Below are 19570 nucleotides of genomic sequence, written 5' to 3'. Positions count from 1 at the left end.
GGTATCTACTTCCTTCTGGGATCATCTATGGATAGTGATGTGTTCAGGTTGAGAAGTTTTTCATTGTGACGAGAATATGGGTGATACACTACGTGTTTTTATGTAAATGATGGAAATTTTTATTTTTTAAGTTATTAACTTTTTATAGTAACACATGGTGTACCACCCCGTATACCGATCATACTAAAAAATCTCTCGTTCAGGTCAATCACAACATATTGAATTAGTACAAATTTTGGCACGAAGAAGTAATATTTTCTCTCCTCCTATTGTCATTTCATTCCCTTTCTTTCTCTCATACTTTTCTTTTTGTCATATTGTTTATATAAAATATCAATATAAGATATTAAGTAGGAATATAGGAAAGATAAGATAGATTAGAAAATGAGAGAATCATCGTCTGCAAGTGAACCTGTTGAACTGTGCTTAGAAACAGTGTTTTTCTCATTGCGTTTTAGTATATATAATTTGACTTTGTTGTTTATTAAAAAAAAAGTTGAAAAGGTCAAACAAGTTGGAAATAAGAGGAAATTACAAATTAATAATGAAAAGTGATCATTTCCGGATCTCTTCTACTAAGATTACCGAATCAAGTGATCTGAACCTTTGAAATTTTATCCAATAATAAAAAATTATTATAGCTTTTAAGGGATCAAAACAGATAATCCGTTGGATAAAATTTCAAAGGTTTGGATCATTTAATCTAGTAACCTTAGTAAAAAAGATCTGGAGATGATCTCTTTCCATTGATAATGGTATCTACTTCCTTCCTTCTGGGATCATCTTGAGAAATTTTTCATTATGACGAGAATATAAGTAATATACTACGTGTTTTTATGTAAATGATGGAAAATTTTATTTTTTAAGTTATTAACTTTTTTATAGTAACACATGATGTACCACCCTGTATACCTGTCATACTAAAAAAATTTCTCGTTTAGGTTAATCATGGTATATTGAATTAGTACAAATTTTGGCACGAAGAAGTAAGATTCTCTCTCCTTCTATTTTCATTTCATTTTCCTTTTTTCTCTCATACTTTACTTTTTATCTTATTATTTTTATAAAATATCAATATAATATATCATGTAGGTAGATAAGAAAGATAAGATAGATTAGAAAATGATAGAATCCTCGTCTGCAACTGCAAGTTAACCTGTTGAAAGGTACCCATGAACCGAAGTCATCACCGCGTACATTAATGGAGGTGATCACGCATGCTCTTGCGTCACCCAAAAACCTGCACGGAAGTCTATAAATAGTAAAATAGCATCTCCCATGACAACCAAAACCCAAAAACTTAAAACTGTTCACCAAGATAAAAAGCCCAAAAACCTAGAGCAAAACGACTTTTTTTCTCAACAATCTCTTTAATTTCTTCCCAATTTCTGGGGAGCCCTCTCCATATTTACAACAAATTATTAAGGGTCCCAGTTATTAAGCATGAGCTCACAGACGAGTAGTGTCAATGGAAACTGCTTGGGATGGGCTGCAACTGATGAATCTGGAGTTCTCTCGCCGTACAAGTTTACCCGAAGGTAACTAAATTTCTACCAGTTTAATGTGTTTTTAACAAAACAGAAACGGAAACATGTGAACTGAGGTTTTTTTTTTTTTTGAATATGTCGATATTAAGCTACATAGGCGCAAGGAGGGGCGGTCGCCCCTCCTCTCGCCGGAAATGATGCCCAGCAGCAACTTGCTGCCCCCTTTAGATCGTCGGAAAACCTGCAAACCATCCCTTTTCCTTCCTGCTGCTGCGCTGCGGGTCTGTTCTTTTGAACCTGGGTTTATGAAAAAGAAACCTTAAGCAGAACGGCATCGTTTCGGCGTACCAAAAGAATAGTAAAAAGCTAAAAACGGCGCCGTGTGATCATTGAAAGTTAAAAAGATAAGGGGAGGGGACCACCTTCCATTCGTCCGTGTCCCCTTCCATTCCAGCTTCAAGCCTTCAAGCCTTAGCCAGCGGCTTCCACCTTCCATTCCAAGGAGCCTCGAAGCCAACATCTTCCAAGCCAACTTCCATAGCCACTTTTAATGTAAAGATCTATTTTTTATTTTATTTTTTTTATTTTTTTATACATTTAATTATCCCTAATTGATAGTTTAATATAAAATTTTGTTTAATTGATATGAATTGTATGGTTATTGATGAATTTAACTGTTGATTATGGATTAATTGAATTGTTGATTTTTTATTAAATTAATTGTTAACTATTAATAATTTTATATAATTATTAATATTAATTAACTAAATTGTTGGTCTAATTAGTTATTACTCCTAGTAGACTCTACTCAAGGATTAAGTGACTTTTTTTCTTTCCATTATACATTTAGGTAATGGAATGATACTATAAGTTATGGGGAATGACAATCGATGTTTTATCACCCGTTAGTTTGATAATTTTGAGTGATTGAAATATAGTATAGCAAAAGATGTAGCATTTTGCCATTATTGAGACTTTTCAAATGTGATTTTGATAAAATGAGAAATGATGGAAGTGATGTCTTCATTGAGAAACGGTTTACTAATTGGAGGTAAGGATTCGGAAAATTTTGCCCCTCCACCCAACAATTCTAAGCTTCGCCACTGCCATCTACGAGATTCCAACTTAAGACCTCCCACTTCTGAATGAAGAAAAATACCATCAAATTGTAATACTGAATAGTTGTAAACTGAGTTATATATGTACGTTATTGGATGGCTAGATAAGCGTAACTTGCAAGACTAGCCATAATTAGGGATACAACTCACATAAAATACATATTGTTCTTGTATTAACTAGAGACAACTACCATTACGTCAACGACTAGTAGGCGTGTGTGTCTATACATACATACATGCATACATATATACATACATGCATACATATATACATACATACATACATACATATATATATATATATATATATATATATATATATATATTGCTTGATTTCACCTGGTTGATACCAAAACTTTAGTGGTATCCACTCCTTTGAAGTGATCTGCTAGAAGTAGAAAGAAGTATAGTGCCATTCCTTTTTATAAACACAACGTCCTTAATTGGTTATACTAATATGCAGCTTGTGATATCTTCCCCGAAGTTAGTGGCAATGCAGTCTTTGAAATAATATAAAATTTTGATGGAAAATAATTAAGAAATAAATCTCTCATCCTTAGGCCTAATAAAGTTCGATGCAGCTAGATCACGAATTTGAAATCCGGATACAATTATCTAAAGTACACTAAATGACTAGTATATTGAATTTACATGCTATATATGTAATATTGATAGTTTTAATTAAACAAAGGTTGAGTTAATGTATTCAGGAATCTTCAAAACGATGATGTTTCGATAAGAATTACGCACTGCGGAATTTGTTATGCTGATGTGGTTTTTCCAAGGAACAAGCATGGCAACGCCATGTATCCAATGGTGCCTGGGTATGTCGAATGATTTATTATGTTACATATATGATTGTTATTACATATATTTCCTTGAACTGACCTATTTTGTCTATGATTGATTGTACAACAGACATGAGATTGCTGGCATTGTTCAAGAGGTTGGTCCAAATGTTCACGGCTTCAAAGTTGGTGATCATGTTGGAGTGGGAACTTTTGTTAATTCTTGTAGAGATTGCGACTATTGTAGAGATGGCATAGAGATTTGCTGTGAAAAGGGAGCAATTTTGACTTATAACCATGTTGATGCTGATGGCACGATTACAAAGGGAGGGTTTTCCAGTTACATTGTTGCTCATGAAAGGTTAGTATTCTCCATGTCAAATGTAATGTGTCAACCTGTACTTCTGTATCATCATCTATTAGGATATGTTTAGTTTATGGTTTTAGATTTTGTGACCATCGACCTTGCGTATTTGCAATAACTGCAATGCGAGTGCCTAGACTTATAGTGTCTTAATGGTCAAGAAATCCGGAAACAGTACGAATCTATCCGGAAACAGTATGATATGTTAAATTTATGGTTTTAGATTTTGTGACTGTCGAGTGTCGACCCTGCGTATTTGCAATAACTGTAATGCGAGTGCCTAGATTTATAGTGTCTACATAATTAATTTCTTAATGCTTAAGAAATTCGGAAATAGTACGAATCTGTCATAGATGAGGACGTTAACTTTGTTCTTGAAATTATTATAGGTACTGCTTCAAGATACCAGAGGGCTACCCCTTGGCTTCTGCAGCACCTCTGCTTTGTGCCGGCATTACTGTTTACTCTCCAACGATCCGCCATAAAATGAACCAGGACGGTAAATCACTAGGTGTGATTGGCCTTGGTGGTCTCGGACACTTGGCAGTGAAATTTGGGAAGGCTTTTGGACTAAACGTGACAGTTTTCAGCACAAGCTTATCAAAGAAGGAGGAAGCTCTAAGTCTGCTTGGTGCAGACAATTTCGTTGTCTCATCCAACCAAGAGGAAATGACGGTAAAATTTCACAAGTTGATATAATTGTTTACGGCAAATTGATTCGTGCAATTTAGTTTTGTGTGTACATTCCGTTTTGTTTCCCATTCCAGTCTTTCGCGACACTTAGCATACGAATTTTTATTCATCTGATTTTGTTATATCGACAATTTTTACTGTTTATGCAGGCCCTGGCTAAGTCGCTTGACTTCATCATCGACACAGCATCTGGTGATCATCCATTTGATTTGTATATGTCTCTGCTGAAGACTGCTGGTGTTCTAGTCTTGGTTGGGGCACCAACCGAAGTTAAATTAAGTCCCATGAGCTTGATTATTGGTATGTTAACACTTTTAATACTCACAACTTTCTTTTTTAAGACAAGAATTATAGATCGTTTTACAAAATATATTGACTATTTGTCAGGTATGAAGTCAATTTCTGGTAGCGGAACGGGAGGTACAAAACAGACGCAGGAAATGTTAGACTTTTGTGCTGCTCACAAAATTTATCCAAACATAGAAATAGTTCCAATTCAGTATGTGAATGAAGCTCTTGAGAGGCTGATCAAGAGGGATGTGAAGTACCGTTTTGTTATAGATGTGGAAAACTCCCTAAAATGATGAGGAATCGATATTTCTCTTTGAATTCATTGAGAACTTGGTATGAGGATGAAGAAGTTGGTATGCAACAGGGTTGCGGTTAATTTTTCAGTTTTTTTTTTTTTTTTTTTTTTTTTTTTTTTTTTTTTTTTGCTAAGAAGCGAATGTTGTCCTACTTTGATATTTGTTATACGTGGAAGTGTTTGTACTCAAGTTTTAAGTAACATGTGATGTGAGTGAGTTAGAACTTTAAAGAATTATATGAAATAAATAAATGAGTTTAGCCATATATCACAATAAATTCTTGTTTTTAGCTTGAATAGATTGGCACCACTACGTGTATCGCCCACGCCAACAACGTACTCATGTATTACATTGAGTTTTCCATTTTTTTATCACTTTAAAATTTACCTTGAGATTTGATTTCATTTTGCTTTCGGTCCATGGATTAATTAGAGGAAATTTCAGAAGCCCAGTTAAGCAATTGTTCTTCAAGTAGAGGTTAAGCAGTCCATGTTAGGAAAACGGGATATGTCCTGTAATCCTCCTGTTTGTAACTGAGCGCCAAAGTTGAAATTATAAATATGCCTCATACAATTTTCTTTTTGTTTGACTTTCAATTCTTCCTTAGCCCTCTAATTATTTAAAGCGTGACAATTGGCTTTAAACTATCAAATTGTCATGTAGACCGAATAATGAAGAGCTAACTACGTTTTTTTAGTGGATGCGGGGGTGTCAACTTGAGATTGAGTTCGATCAAGTGAGTAGAATAGATGTGGTGGTGGTGTCAAATGCGTTGCTGACTTTTGTATTCAAGCGATCACGGGCGAGGAAGGAACATGTCTTGGCCTTGGGTTTTAGAACCTAAATACAAGGTTGCTAGTCATTGTGAAGTTCAATTAAGGTTCAACTTTAAATGTGCTGAACACTGAGAAATCTGGTAACACCTCATCACCAAGAGGGTAGTGAGATGATCTCTTTCACTAAGAAAACCAATGGCTCCTCGATGGCAGAGACTTGGATAAGTAACTAGCCAAACTCAAAGTAGTGCTATTAATCTAAACTGAAGGAATTTCTCAGTCCCTTGATTCTATAGCTCCAGCGTTGTTAATCCAAATTGAAGATGTCGTCAGTTGTCAACATAGTGTTGTTACTCCAACCTGAAGTTGACGAAGGAGTTAGGTGAGTTAGTGACATCTCAGAGTACGAGAAGGATTAGCATAGAGCGAGGTTTTGCGCATGACATTTGTGTGTTGAGTTGAAGAACCACTTCTATTTATAAGGTAGGATTTCGTGGTGACCAAGCTAGCTGAAGTAGAATCCTAATAGAACTATATTTCTTCGGTGCTTTTCTAGATATCTATGATATTATCCTTTCACTAAACAAACTCGATCCGCACATGGTCTCAGCCACTTTGACTTGAACTAGGATTCAGAACCTAGCCGTCTTATGGATTAAATTCACTTGTTATTTGATCAGTCACAAGTCTTGACTCTTGTAATAATTAGAATCTTATCAATATCTACCATGATCCTTAGCAATTTCAATTTAATTAGAACTCAAACGAATCATTCCTTCCATGGCTGAACATCACCTGACTTGAGAAATCAGTATTGGGCAGCGAACCACAACCTTTTAACCTAGTCATCTCTCTTTTGCCCAAACCTAATATTTAAGGCCCAAACAGGTATGCGTTGAGAAATATGAGTAATCAATGATCCAATCATATTAGATAACAATAGCCTCAATTTTCTCTTCTATTGCATGATTGTGCATTAGCTTGGTGGTTGGAAAATAACCATCTTTAGGTGTGAAGGTGAGAGGGTAGACAAAAAAAGGACAGACTGAAATAATGGTTGCATCACATTTTTTTTTTGAACAAACGATAACATGCTGGGAGTGGGGGAGTGGGCTAATCCTCACACTGGGGCTAGTCATAATAATGTGGTTCAAATTCCCTTTTGGCAAGAATCGAAACTATGACCTTTCACTTACAAGTGAAGGGAAATACTGCTAGACCGTAGTAGTAATTGGCAATGATTGCGTCACATTTGAGTATTTATGAAAATTTTGTATTGCCAAGGGCCTAACTTAGTTTTTGCCCTAGGATCCTTAATTAGCCATAACCAGCCCTAGATGGGATGGCGAACAATAACTATGTTTTTCTTATGATCAATGCCCCCTATTAATTGCATATTTAGAATTTGAAATTTGGGCTTTTGTGTGAATGGGTAGACCGATATCATGGTGTCATGAACTAATCATACAATGTTACATAGCTTGTGCGGGGCTTCACGTTAACACTGCACTTGTTTCAAGCAAGTCATTTTGTAAATTCAAGTATGCAACTGGAAATGAAACAAATTTTGTTTTCAATTTGCACATACGAAATATGGGAAAAAAAAGAAAATGGTACGGGTAATTACCAAAGGCGGGTAAAGAATCTTACATTTCTCAACTCCTGGGAAGAGACACGGGAATTACCAAACCCAACCTTAGTATTCTCCATGTCAAATGTAATGTGTCAGCCCGTACTTCTGCATCATCATCTATTAGGATATGTTTAGTTTATTGTTTTAGATTTTGTGACCATCGACCCTGCGTATTTGCAATAACTGCAACGCGAGTGCCTAGACTTATAGTGTCTTAATGCTTAAGAAATCCGGAAACAGTACGAATCTATCACAAATGAGGATGTTAACTTTGTTCTTGAAATTATTATAGGTACTGCTTCAAGATACCAGAGGGCTACCCCTTGGCTTCTGCAGCACCTCTGCTTTGCGCCGGCATTACTGTTTATGCTCCAATGATCCGCCATAAAATGAACCAGGCCGGAAATTCACTGGGTGTGATTGGCCTTGGTGGTCTCGGACACTTGGCAGTGAAATTTGGGAAGGCGTTCGGACTAAACGTGACAGTTTTCAGCACAAGCTTATCAAAGAAAGAGGAAGCTCTAACTCTGCTTGGTGCAGACAATTTCGTTGTCTCATCCAACCAAGAGAAAAAGACGGTAAAATTTCACAAAGCTGATACAATTCTTTACGACAAAATGTTTCGTGGAATTTAGTTTCGTGTATACAAAATTGTGCTTAGCATACGAACTTTTGTTCATCTGATATTGTTATATCTAGGGTTTTTACTATTTAATTATGCAGGCCCTGGCTAAGTCACTTGACTTCATCATCGACATAAATTGATATTTCGCTTCGAATTCATTGAGAATTGATACGAGGATGAAGAAGGTGTGTAACAGGGTTGTGGTTAATTTTCAGTTTCTGTTTTTGCTAAGAAGGGTTGTGGTTAAATCACAGGCTACAGAATTTCATTAAAGCCAAATCTAACGGTCAAGAGGGTGTCTCCATTTTTTTTGACAAATGGAGATCTCTTCCCTTAATGGCTTCCTATATATATGATTTTTAATAGTATGTGAGTGAGTTTGAACTTCAGAGAATCTAATAAAAATAAATAATGAGTTTAATCATATATCACGATAAATTCTTGTTCATTGAATGAATTAGTAACATCACGTGCAACGTTCATGCGAATAATATACTCATGTATCACATTCGTTCTTATATTTGAGCTTTCCATTTTTTAATCACTTTCATATCGACGTCGAGATTTGATTTTATTTTTGACTTCGGTCTAGGGATTAATTACATGAAATTTCAGGAGCCCAGTTCAGCAATGGTTCATAGGGTAGAGGATGAGCAGTCCATGTTAGGAAAATAGGCATTTGGGGTGATGTGTCCTATAATCCTCCTACTTGTATCTGAAGCCTTCCACACATTACTTATTTAAGAAAGTTGAAATTAGAAATGCTTCATGAACTTACAACTTTCTTTCGATTTTCCTGTTCGACTTTCATTTTATTCTTAGCTCTCTAATTATTTAACGCGTACCAATTGGTCTCAAACAACTGTCATATTTTTTATTTGTTCTCCCCACTTGAATGAACAAAAATAACTCTTAATTTGATGAAAAAATGTAGCACTATAAAGCAAATTGACACATTCTAAAAGATTAGTAATTGTCATAACCAAATTGAAAGTAGAGAGAACAAATCTGAAGATTCAAGGTCATGTTGCATCCCTAAACTTTTCCCTTTTAAAGCAGAAAATAATTCGAAACTATTTTGTTTAGAAGTATAGTGTACCAGCTTCTGCCTATTTTGATTTCAATCCAACCCCAACCCCCACCCCTTATCTCTTTTTGTTGTTCGACCCCACCCTGGCAACCCTTGGATAAAGACCATTTTCCACCATACACGCACGGGTGTGACCTGCATAAAATTTCCTTCATATTAGTTTTGCCCACGGGTAATGATTCTCTCATCTTTCTGGGACCACAAGGATTGCACGTGCAATCACTCACTTCATTACTTCTAATCGTTGTCACAACTTAACATTATGTTTGGATAAAGGGAAATAAACTTAGAATTTAAGTAAAAATCAGAATTTATAAATTGACATGCATCAATTCCCTTGTTTGGATTCATAAACATAGAAATTTAAAATTTCAGCTTGGAAAAAAAACTTAGAGTTTGGAATCTCCAATTTCCAAGTTTAAATTATATGTAAATAAGCACCATTTCTTAATTTTTATGATTGAGAGTTTAAAATAACAAATTTCGTATTCAATTCATTGGTCTTTTAGGTTAACCAAACAAGAAAATTTACAAATTCTAGAAAATAAAATCTCGTCATTTCAATTTCTCTCATTTTAAAATTCCTTAGTAATCTTAAATTTCTTCATCCAAACATAGTGTAAGTGTTCAATTGATAATTATTTTGTTTCTTATTTTTTTTTATTTTACTATTTGTGCTAGCTAATGATAGATGAAATATTTGGAAAAAAAAAGGATAATGTTAGGAAGACTAAATTTTTAAATCAAATTTGTAAACCAAATCACGGGTCACCAATAAGAAATAAGCATGTTAATCGACATTTAAGTAACAATTCAATCATCAACATCCACATTATTTGGTTTACAAAATTTGGTTTAGAAATTTGGTCTCCCTAACATTACACAAATTGGATAGAAAAAAACTCAAGGGGTTGATATAGTCAAAAGTGACTATAGGTTAGAATCTCTAACTCGAGTTCAAACTCTAGGGATGCATTCTTTGGTGCCACTGACTTTGCTTTGGCGGCGTACCGTTTGACTCGGAGGATAAAAATATGATGTCGACTCATGTGGTATCGAGAGATTAGTCCGACACTAATATGTTGTGCAATACCTCTTATATTAAAGAAACTCGAAAACTATTTTAAAGTTGTTTTCACTTTTTAAGTTTTGTTTTCATTCTTTCTTAATACTTCTTCCCTTAGCAATTAAATGAAAAACTTTAATGCTACTAACTTTACCAAAACAAAACAAAAAGAGTAGTGATATCCATATACCCATTTTTACTCCTCTCACACCTCTGTCAATTTCTGGCCATGAGATCAAATGAATTGAAAAGGATTAATGGTAAAAAATTAACAAGGATGTGTGAAAGGTAAAAACATGTGCGTGAATAGAACTTTCCAACAAAAAGAACACTACAACATTACCAATAATGTTACATAACCCAAATAAACTACATTTTGTTAGACTTAAGTCACAAATATTCATTTGTAAAAAACTAACCCTAAAGTTTAATAGACAAGAAATAAAAATACTTATGGGTCACAAAAAACCCCTAAGATTTGAAAACGAAAATTCCCTTACACTACAATAAACTAAATTGCTAACTAATTAACTTTTTCAACACATTGAAGATGCAAATAAAAAATATAAACAAAATAGTTATTAAACAAGCCCTAAACTATCTATGTTAACATTATCAGAAATTATCGATGACATGTTGGCAAGTTTGTTGTCAAATATCAAGACATATATTTGATATCAAAACATAATTGATGGTATTAATATTGACAGTCGTTCAATAGTGGGACTAAATACGATATCAAGACATATATTATCTGGATGAGACATCAAAGCTCCATTCCTTGAAGGGCGCACCTTGAAGTTAACTTGAGATTTATTAGCATTTATTTTCTTCAATATGGTACATGCATGGGGGAAGTATCTGCTAACACCTTAGCTTGGGGAGCACATACATGGTTTAGCAAGTTCTAGTTGTATGCATGCATATGGTCCTAAGTACTTCCAGTGCTGGCACATAATCCTAAATGTGGCTTCGACTCTTTTAATTAGGGTTTATTGAGGTAGAGATTAAGAAACAACACCAATTCGGGTTACCTAAATATTTAAATGTCACCTCCAAGTTTTTGAACTTCATGTGACAAAGGTTATTTTGATGTACGAAGTGTTTAATCAATCAATGTACTCGTTTGAAAATCAGGAAAAAAATAAAAAATATTTGGCCGTAGTTTGGAATTTTTCTCCGGGTGACACATGAAAGTCTCTCATAGAGACGCAGATTCCACAAGACAATTATATGACAATTTTGTACTCTGTCTTAATAGGGAAATGGATTACTTCTTATTAATATATGATTGGATTCTTCGAGTTATATAGTCACAATCACAAGATTGCAAGGAGGATAGTGCTGTATAGATATCTATTACATGATATTGATCTGATGTACGCATGAGAGAGATTTTTATCTCCTCTATATAAAAATTTGATCATCTGCAGCTTTATTTCATCAAGAACAGATGGGGCAAGATAATCTGAAGTTTGAATAGAAAGATGATGCTGGTGTTACTTGTTAGTGTATAAGACATACATATACATATTAACTCTATAAGACCAACTCCAATGGTTGAAGTAAAAATTTAAATTTTTAGCCCAAAAAATTTTGGTTGTAACTTAGAAACAGTTTTTTTTATTTTTTTTATTTTTTTTATTTAAATAAGAATCCGAAGTTGTTGAAGAATGATTTTTAACCTTTTTTTTGTAGCTTTTTTTTTTTAAATAAAATTTATGTAGATTATCCTAATTTATTTTTATAGACATTTTGTCCCAAAAATATTTAGGTTATAATAAATAATAAATAATCACTAAACCTACCTCATTCTTTCACATTTGTCCATGTTATTTGCCACATGAAATAACATGGACAAATACACAACCTACCCATTCTTAAACACAAATACATAGGTGGGTAGAAAGAAAAAGAAGAAGAATCGTTTGACGAAAGTGAATTTTGTGTGGATATTTGAACAAATACATAGGTATTTATAGAGTTTCTAAGTGATTATGATTTATATAATTTTTTTAATTGTTTTCGCTATTGGACTTAACTTTGGGTTATTAGATCTTTTCTTTACTATTAGATTTGCTAATATTCAATCTCCATCATTGATAAATTTGATTTTTGTAAAAAAATTGAATTTGACCCACTGGTTGAATCAACAGTCCAACCATGTAGGCCGTCTAATAAAAAAAAAATCGTTGATTTTTTTCAAAAGTCACCAACAACGTCGACAATGTTGTAAATAGTGAGTATGTTTGCCCACATGTGTATAGTAAAGACTCATATGCTAAATAGTAACCCTTTTGTAAGTTTCCTTTGAAGTGGCTCTATAAATAATAGCACTTCGATTGTTCAAAGTGGAAAAACACAGAAAAGAGAAAAGAAAGAAATATACTACCTTCAGTAACTCTTATTTTCACACTTGCAATAATTTTGTGGTAGTATTAAAAAAACTAAACAGTGTAATATTTGCACCCGCTTCACCCTCGCTCTTAGCAAAGGTTATTTCTCTAACTTTTGCTTATTTATAACACGTTATCAGCACGAGTCTCTAACCATTTCTCATTTCTCTTCGCCGAAAGAAAAGAAAAAAAATGTTTCCTCTAAGAATTTTACTGTTCTTCTTCTTCCTCTGCTTCAACTGTTGGATATACCCTCGCGAAGAACTGTTTGCACCATGCTTGCTTTTAGTTCTTAACATAACAATTACTTATATCTTTGATTTCTTATTTGGTGTAGCTATTGACTACTAACCCAATGTTTATTTATGCAATCAAAGATGGTGCGGTATCATTGTCTATCTTGGACTGCAGATTTAATTTTACTGTAATTTTAGATGGAGCGGTATGATTGCCCATCCTATCTTGCATATTTAATTTTATTGCAATTTTAGGTGGTGTGGAATAATCACCCACCCTGCTCTGCACATTTAAATTTTATCGCAATTTTAAGTGGTGCGGTATAATCGTGCACTCTACTCTGTATATTTACATTCTCCTGGTGTTTAAAGTGGTGCGGAATAATCGTCCATCCTATGCTTGTTCTGATGAGAATGTTGCGGTACAATCGCCTTTCTCATTAATCATGTAAATCTCGAGCCTGAAGTTTCGAGTACTTATCATTTTGACATGAAGATCAAAATGAAAAATTTGTAAGAACTAGAAGTTCTAACAAAATATTCCTCCAGAATACATATTATTGCAAGTTTTTACACAACTCAATTTTCTTTTAGAAGAGAAAATGGCGAACTTGGCAAAGCTTGATTTTGTTACCCTGAATATTACTGGAAAGAATTACCTTACCTGGGTAATGGATGCCAAGATCCATCTGGAGGCAGGAAATCTTGGGGAAACCATTAAGGAGGATAACAGTGCATCCTCTCAAGATCAGGCGAATGCCATGATCTTTATCCATCGCCACCTTGATGAGGGACTGAAGAGCGAGTACCTCATGGTTGAAGATCCACTAACCCTCTGGAAGGCACTGAAAAATAGATGCAATCACCAGAAGACGGTGATTCTTCCAAGGGCTCGTTATGAATGGGCTCACCTAAGGATGGATTTCAAGACGGTGGCTGAGTACAATTCTGCTATGTTCAGAATTACTTCCTAGTTGAAGCTTTGTGGAGAAACGATCACTGAGGAAGATATGCTGGAAAAGACTTTCAGCACTTTTCATGCCTCTAAAGTGCTCATGCAGCAACAGTATAGAGAAAAAGGCTTTACTGAGTACAACCAGTTGATATATGTACTCCTCATGGCTGAACAAAACAATGAGTTTATGATGAAGAATCATCAGTCCCAGCCTACTGGATCTGCACCATTCTTAGAAGTGAATGCGGCTTCCCTTAAAGGGAATACCACATCCTCTCGTGGCAATAATTACAAACGAAGACATGGCCACAAGCGAGGCCGGTGGAATGGGAAAGGCAAGAACCATGGTGTCCAGGTTCCAAGGCATAATATAGGCCCGAGCTTTAAGAATGCATATCGCCAGAAAGGCATAGCTCATATGAACACTCCTAGAAATCCTGAAGTAGTTTGCCATAGGTGCGGTGGCAATGGGCACTAGGCGCGTACCTGTCGTACTGCAAAACATATGGTGGATCTGTATCAAACTTCCCTCAAGGAGAATGGTGTCGAGACCAATTTCCTCGACCAGGCTAAACCGATTAATATACCTGATCCAGTGAGTGATTTATTAGGACAGTTGAACACAACCCACCTAGATGTTTCAGATTTTATTATTGAAAGAGGGAATGAAGTTTATGGGTCTGATTGAATCATTTATGTTTAATGTACTCTTGTTATTTGTACTTGTGGTTTAATGCTCGCATTTTCAATTCAATAAAAGTAGTATTCCAACATGAATAAACTGCTTTTAACTGTAATTTCCATTACTCAGAGAGCATGGATAAAAATTATGGTTGTTTTCAAAACAAGAGCAATGACAGAGACCTTTGTCTTGCAGATAGCTTAACCACGCATTCAATACTTCGAGATTGAAAGTATTTCTCGAATTTGGTACTTGCAAAAGTACATGTAACAACAATATCAGGGCCATCAGATGTAATTGAAGGCTCAGGAAAAACCCAAATCATGTTACCAAATGGAACAATATTGTCTATACAGAATGTGTTGTACATTACTCGATCCATTGGAAATTTGTTGAGTTTTAAAGACATAGGTCTAAATGGATACAACATTGAAACAAAAAGTACAGAAAATGTGGAATATATATGCATTACCTCCAATAATACCCAGAAGCGTATATTGGAGAAGTTGCATGGTTTATCGAGTGGATTGTATTATACATACATAAAGACAATTGAGGCATATAATGTCGTGAACCAGAAGTTCATGAACTCAAAAGTTTATATGCTTTGACATGACCGTTTGGGTCATCTAGGATCCACCATGATGCGTAGGATCATTACCAACTCTAATGGACATCCATTATTGAACAAACATATTGTTGTCTCAAATGATAACCCTTGCAAGGCTTGTTCCCAAAGGAAGTTGGTAATTAGACCATCACAACTAAAGGTTGATGCTGAATCCCCCATCATTTTTGCAAAGGATCCAAGGGGATATTTGTGGGCTTATTCAACCACCTTGTGGACCATTTCGATATTTTATGGTTTTGGTTGATGCATCTACCCGATGGTCACATGTTTTCTTGTTATCTACTCGAAATGTAGCTTTCACAAGACTTCTTGCTCAGGTAATTAAGTTGCGAGCACAGTTCATAGATCATCCCATTAAGTCAATCCGACTTGATAATGTTGGTGAATTTATGTCTCAAACATTTGATGATTAATGTATGACACTGGGCATTAATGTTGAACATCCTGTTCTTCATGTCCATACTCAAAATGGTTTAGTAGAGGCATTTATCAAGCGGCTTTAATTAATAGCCAGCACTCTGCTTATGAAAACAAAATTGCCAGTATCTGCATGGGGACATGCCATATTACATGCTGCATTATTGGTTAGATTGAGACCCATAGCCAACCACCAATATTCATCAATACAACTCGTATTTGGGCATCAGCCAAACATTTCACATTTACGAGTTTTTGATTGTGCTGTTTATGTGTCTGTTGCACCGCCACAACGCACTAAAATGGGACCTCAGTGCAAACTGGGAATTTATGTGGGTTTTGATTCACCATCTATCATTAGATATTTGGAACCCTTGACAAGTGATATGTTTACAGCTCGTTTTGCTGATTGTCACTTTGATGAGACCATCCTTCTGTTGTTAGGGGGAGAAAAGACCGTTCCAGAAGAACGGCAAGAGCGGACATGGGTTGTTCCCACTTTGTCTCATCTTGATCCGCGAAGCATTCAATGTGAAAATGAAATGAAAAGGATCATTCATCTTCAAAGTATTGCTAATCAAATGCCAAATGCATTTAATGATGCTTCGAAAATGACAAAGTCACATATACCAGCTGCAAATGCACATGCAAAAATTGATGTCCCTGTTAGACAAAATAAAGTGGCAGTGAATGATTCATCTAGTGCACGCCTGAAGCGTGGTAGACCCCCATGTTCAAAAAATTCAGCCCCTCGAAAGAGAAAGATGAGAGCACAGTTGAACCCAAGTGAAATCATTCAGGAAAAGAAAATGAATGATAAATCCACAATTCATGATTTTGTACTTCCAGAAAAAGAAAATGTCCTTTATGAGACACATGTCCCTGAAGAGACAGAAGTACATGAAAGCAAAGAAATATCCATAAATTATGCATGTCCTAATGAATTGGGATCGAAATGAAATAATCATCGACGACATGTTTGCATTTGCAATAGTCACTAAAATTATATTAAGCGATGACATTGAGCCCCGCTCTGTTGATGAATGCAAACAGAGACATGATTAGCCTAAGTGGAAAGATGCAATCCAGGCAAATTAAATTCTTTGGAAAGGCGAAGAGTTTTTGAACCAGTAGTCCAAACTCTGCCTCGTGTAAACCCCGCGGGTTACAAATAGGTATTCACAAGGAAACGCAACGAGAAAAATGAGATTGCAAGATACAAAGTAAGACTCATTGCACAAGGTTTTTCATAAAGACCTGAAATTGATTATGAAGAGACATACTCTCCTGTAATGGACGCAATTATGTTCCATTACTTAATAAGTTTGGTGGTTTAAAAAAAACTTGACATGCGACTTATGGATGTCATCACTGCGTATCTATATAGAGAATTAGATACTGACATACATATGAAAGTCCCAGAAGGACTTAAGTTGCCTGAAGCAACTAACAAACCACGAGTTATGTTCTCAATTAAATTAAGGTGATCAATATAGGGGCTGAAACAATTTGGACGAATGTAGTACAATTATTTGAGTGAGTATTTGATTAAAGAAGGATATGCCAACAATGTCATTTGCCCTTGTGTATTCATTAAGAAATCAACTACTGGATTTGCTATAGTGGCAGTATATGTCAATGATATAAACCTAGTTGGAACCCCTGAAGAGCTCAATAAAACTGCTGAATATCTGAAAAGCGAATTTGAAATGAAAGATCTTCGGAAAACAAAATATTTTCTCGGTCTGCAGATCGAGCATTGTGTTAATGGAATTTTGGTCCATCAATCAACTTACATTGAAAAAATATTGAAGCGATTTGGCATGGACAAGGCAACCCAATGGTCGTTCGTTCTTTGGACATTAAGAAAAATCCATTCCGTCCAAAAGAAGATGATGAACTGGTCCTTGTCCAGAAGTACCATATTTGAGTGCAATAGGTGCTTTATTGTATTTAGCACAATCTACTAGACCATATATAGCTTTTTCAGTCAACTTGTTAGCAAGATATAGCTCTGCTCCAACAATTCGTCATTGGAAGGGAGTCAGAGATGTTCTACGATACCTTCGTGGGACAACAGACATGGGTCTCTTCTACTCAGACAAGTCCACAAATGACCAAATCCTTGTTGGACATACAGACGCTGGTTTCCTCTCTGATCCGCACAAAGCCCGCTCACAAACTGGATATGTGTTCAATAATGGAGAGACTGCAATTTCATGGCGCTTAACAAAGCAAACATTAGTTGCTACATCTTCCAATCGCTCGGAAATAATTGCTTTGCATGAAGCAAGTCGTGAATGTTCTTGGTTAAGATCAATGATCCATCACATCCGGAATTCATGTGGTCTACCTTCAAAGACAGACATTCCAACTGTCATCCATGAAGATAATGCAGCCTGTGTTGCCCAAATGAAAGAAGGATTCATCAAGGGCGATAAGACTAAACACATATCTCCAAGATTTTTCAGTAAATATGAGCTTCAGAAGGCTAAGGTTATTGAAGTCAGACAAATCCATTCCAATGAAAATTTGGCAAACATATTCACCAATTTGAAGAATGCGCATTTGAAGAATGCGGAATCAGGGGGAGATACAATTCAGAAGTTAGTGCAGGGAATTGGATTATGTCGGCTTACCAATTTGAAGAATGCGGAATCAGGGGGAGATACAATTCAGGGGGAGCATCCATAACACATGCATGTTGTACTCTTTTTCCTTCGATTAGGATTTTTTCCCACTAGTTTTTTTTCCTATCAAGGTTTTAACGAGGCAACGTAAGCATGCTTAACACCATATCAACAATCCGGGTAAAGTTGTACTCTTTTTCCTTCGCTGTGGCTTTTTCCCACTGGGTTTTCCAAGCAAGATTTTAACGAAGCAACTGATGTTGATATGTGGGTATCCAAAGGGGAGCGTTGTAAATAGTGGGTATGTTTGCCCACATGTGTATAGTAAAACTCATATGCTAAATAGTAACCCTTTTGTAAGTTTCCCTTGAAGTGGCTTTATAAATAAGAGCACTTCGATTGTTCAAAGTGGAAAAACACAGAAAAGAGAAAGGAAAGAAATATACTACTTTCAGTATCTCTTATTTTCACACTTGCAATAATTTTGTGGTAGTATTACAAAAAACTAAACAGTGTAATATTTGCACCTGCTTCGCCCTCGCTCTTAGCAAAGGTTATTTCTCTAACTTTTGCCTATTTATAACAGACAACTGGTTTTAGTTACTAACCGTGACTCATTTTCCGGATTAATGTTGGCTCTACATGCAAAATTCTTTCCATCTTTTCTAGTCAAAAGCATGGACGGATGGAGGTAAGGCTCAGTGGGGGCACATGCCCCCTCTCATCCTTTTTTTTTAAAAAAAAAAATTACAAACATGGGCACAACACAAGTAGAATAGAGTCAAAATATTTCAAACATGGGCACAACACAAGTAGAATAGAGTCAAAATATTTCAAACAAACAAGAAAAGATGAAAACAAGTGCATACTTCATGATTCTTCTGCACTTGATGATCCTTCGTTCAACTGACATGCCCTCGTGCCATCTCGAGTATCGTGGAGAGAGAGAGAGAGAGAGAGAGAGAGAGAGAGAGAGAGAGAGGAGATGGCAATTACAAATATATGTGAAAATTAAAAAAGCTCTCTACTTAATCGATTTGCATGTGTTTTTCAAGCGTAATATTGATGAATTAAATCCTAGTGAGAATTTCTTGTTTCACAAGTATGCTAATTGAATGTAAATTAGTTTTTTTTTCTTAAACAATAGTATTAGTGTGTTAAAGAAATACTAATCATTAAAGACCAAGGCTTGTGATGTATATGTAAAGGAATTTATTCTATGAATGTACTCAGTTCAATACTTTACAGCATTAGATTGAACAAAACAAAAGATAGCTAAATGTTACAATCAAGACTGAAGAGGTAGTAGGTAGAATATAAAATAAAATAAAATTAAAAAAAAAAACTGTACAAAAATGACTTTACAAAAAGTAATGCGTATAATGCTTATGGAATA

At 35.3% G+C, this 19570-nt stretch overlaps 1 protein-coding gene across 2 annotated transcripts; it reads left to right on the top strand.

Moving 5' to 3' along the window:
* The first annotated feature begins 1263 nt into the window (after positions 1 to 1263).
* LOC137707512 (probable cinnamyl alcohol dehydrogenase 1) lies at positions 1264 to 5302 on the top strand. 2 transcript variants are annotated; one of them, XM_068446395.1, is made up of 7 exons: positions 1264 to 1538; positions 1637 to 2039; positions 3316 to 3429; positions 3524 to 3754; positions 4147 to 4432; positions 4600 to 4750; positions 4838 to 5302. In XM_068446395.1, coding segments are annotated over exons 2-7 (981 nt in total). In that variant the 5' UTR covers positions 1264 to 1538; positions 1637 to 2037; the 3' UTR covers positions 5035 to 5302. The 2 variants fall into 2 exon arrangements, with proteins under 2 accessions (XP_068302496.1, XP_068302495.1); XM_068446394.1 differs by lacking the exon at positions 1637 to 2039 and having other exon boundaries at positions 1265 to 1538.
* The last annotated feature ends 14268 nt before the right edge of the window (positions 5303 to 19570 follow it).

This window comes from Pyrus communis, chromosome 11 (assembly GCF_963583255.1).
Source record: "Pyrus communis chromosome 11, drPyrComm1.1, whole genome shotgun sequence".
NCBI lineage: Eukaryota > Viridiplantae > Streptophyta > Magnoliopsida > Rosales > Rosaceae > Pyrus > Pyrus communis.
Note: the sequence above shows the minus strand (reverse complement) of the source record. Positions and strands in the feature narration are given on the sequence as shown.

Coding starts and splice junctions, on each gene's coding strand:
- LOC137707512 (XM_068446394.1), top strand. CDS start 1,444: ATGAGCTCACAGACGAGTAGTGTCAATGGAAACTGCTTGGGATGGGCT. Junction 1,539..3,315: donor CCGTACAAGTTTACCCGAAG/GTAACTAAATTT, acceptor TAATGTATTCAG/GAATCTTCAAAACGATGATG. Junction 3,430..3,523: donor ATGTATCCAATGGTGCCTGG/GTATGTCGAATG, acceptor ATTGTACAACAG/ACATGAGATTGCTGGCATTG.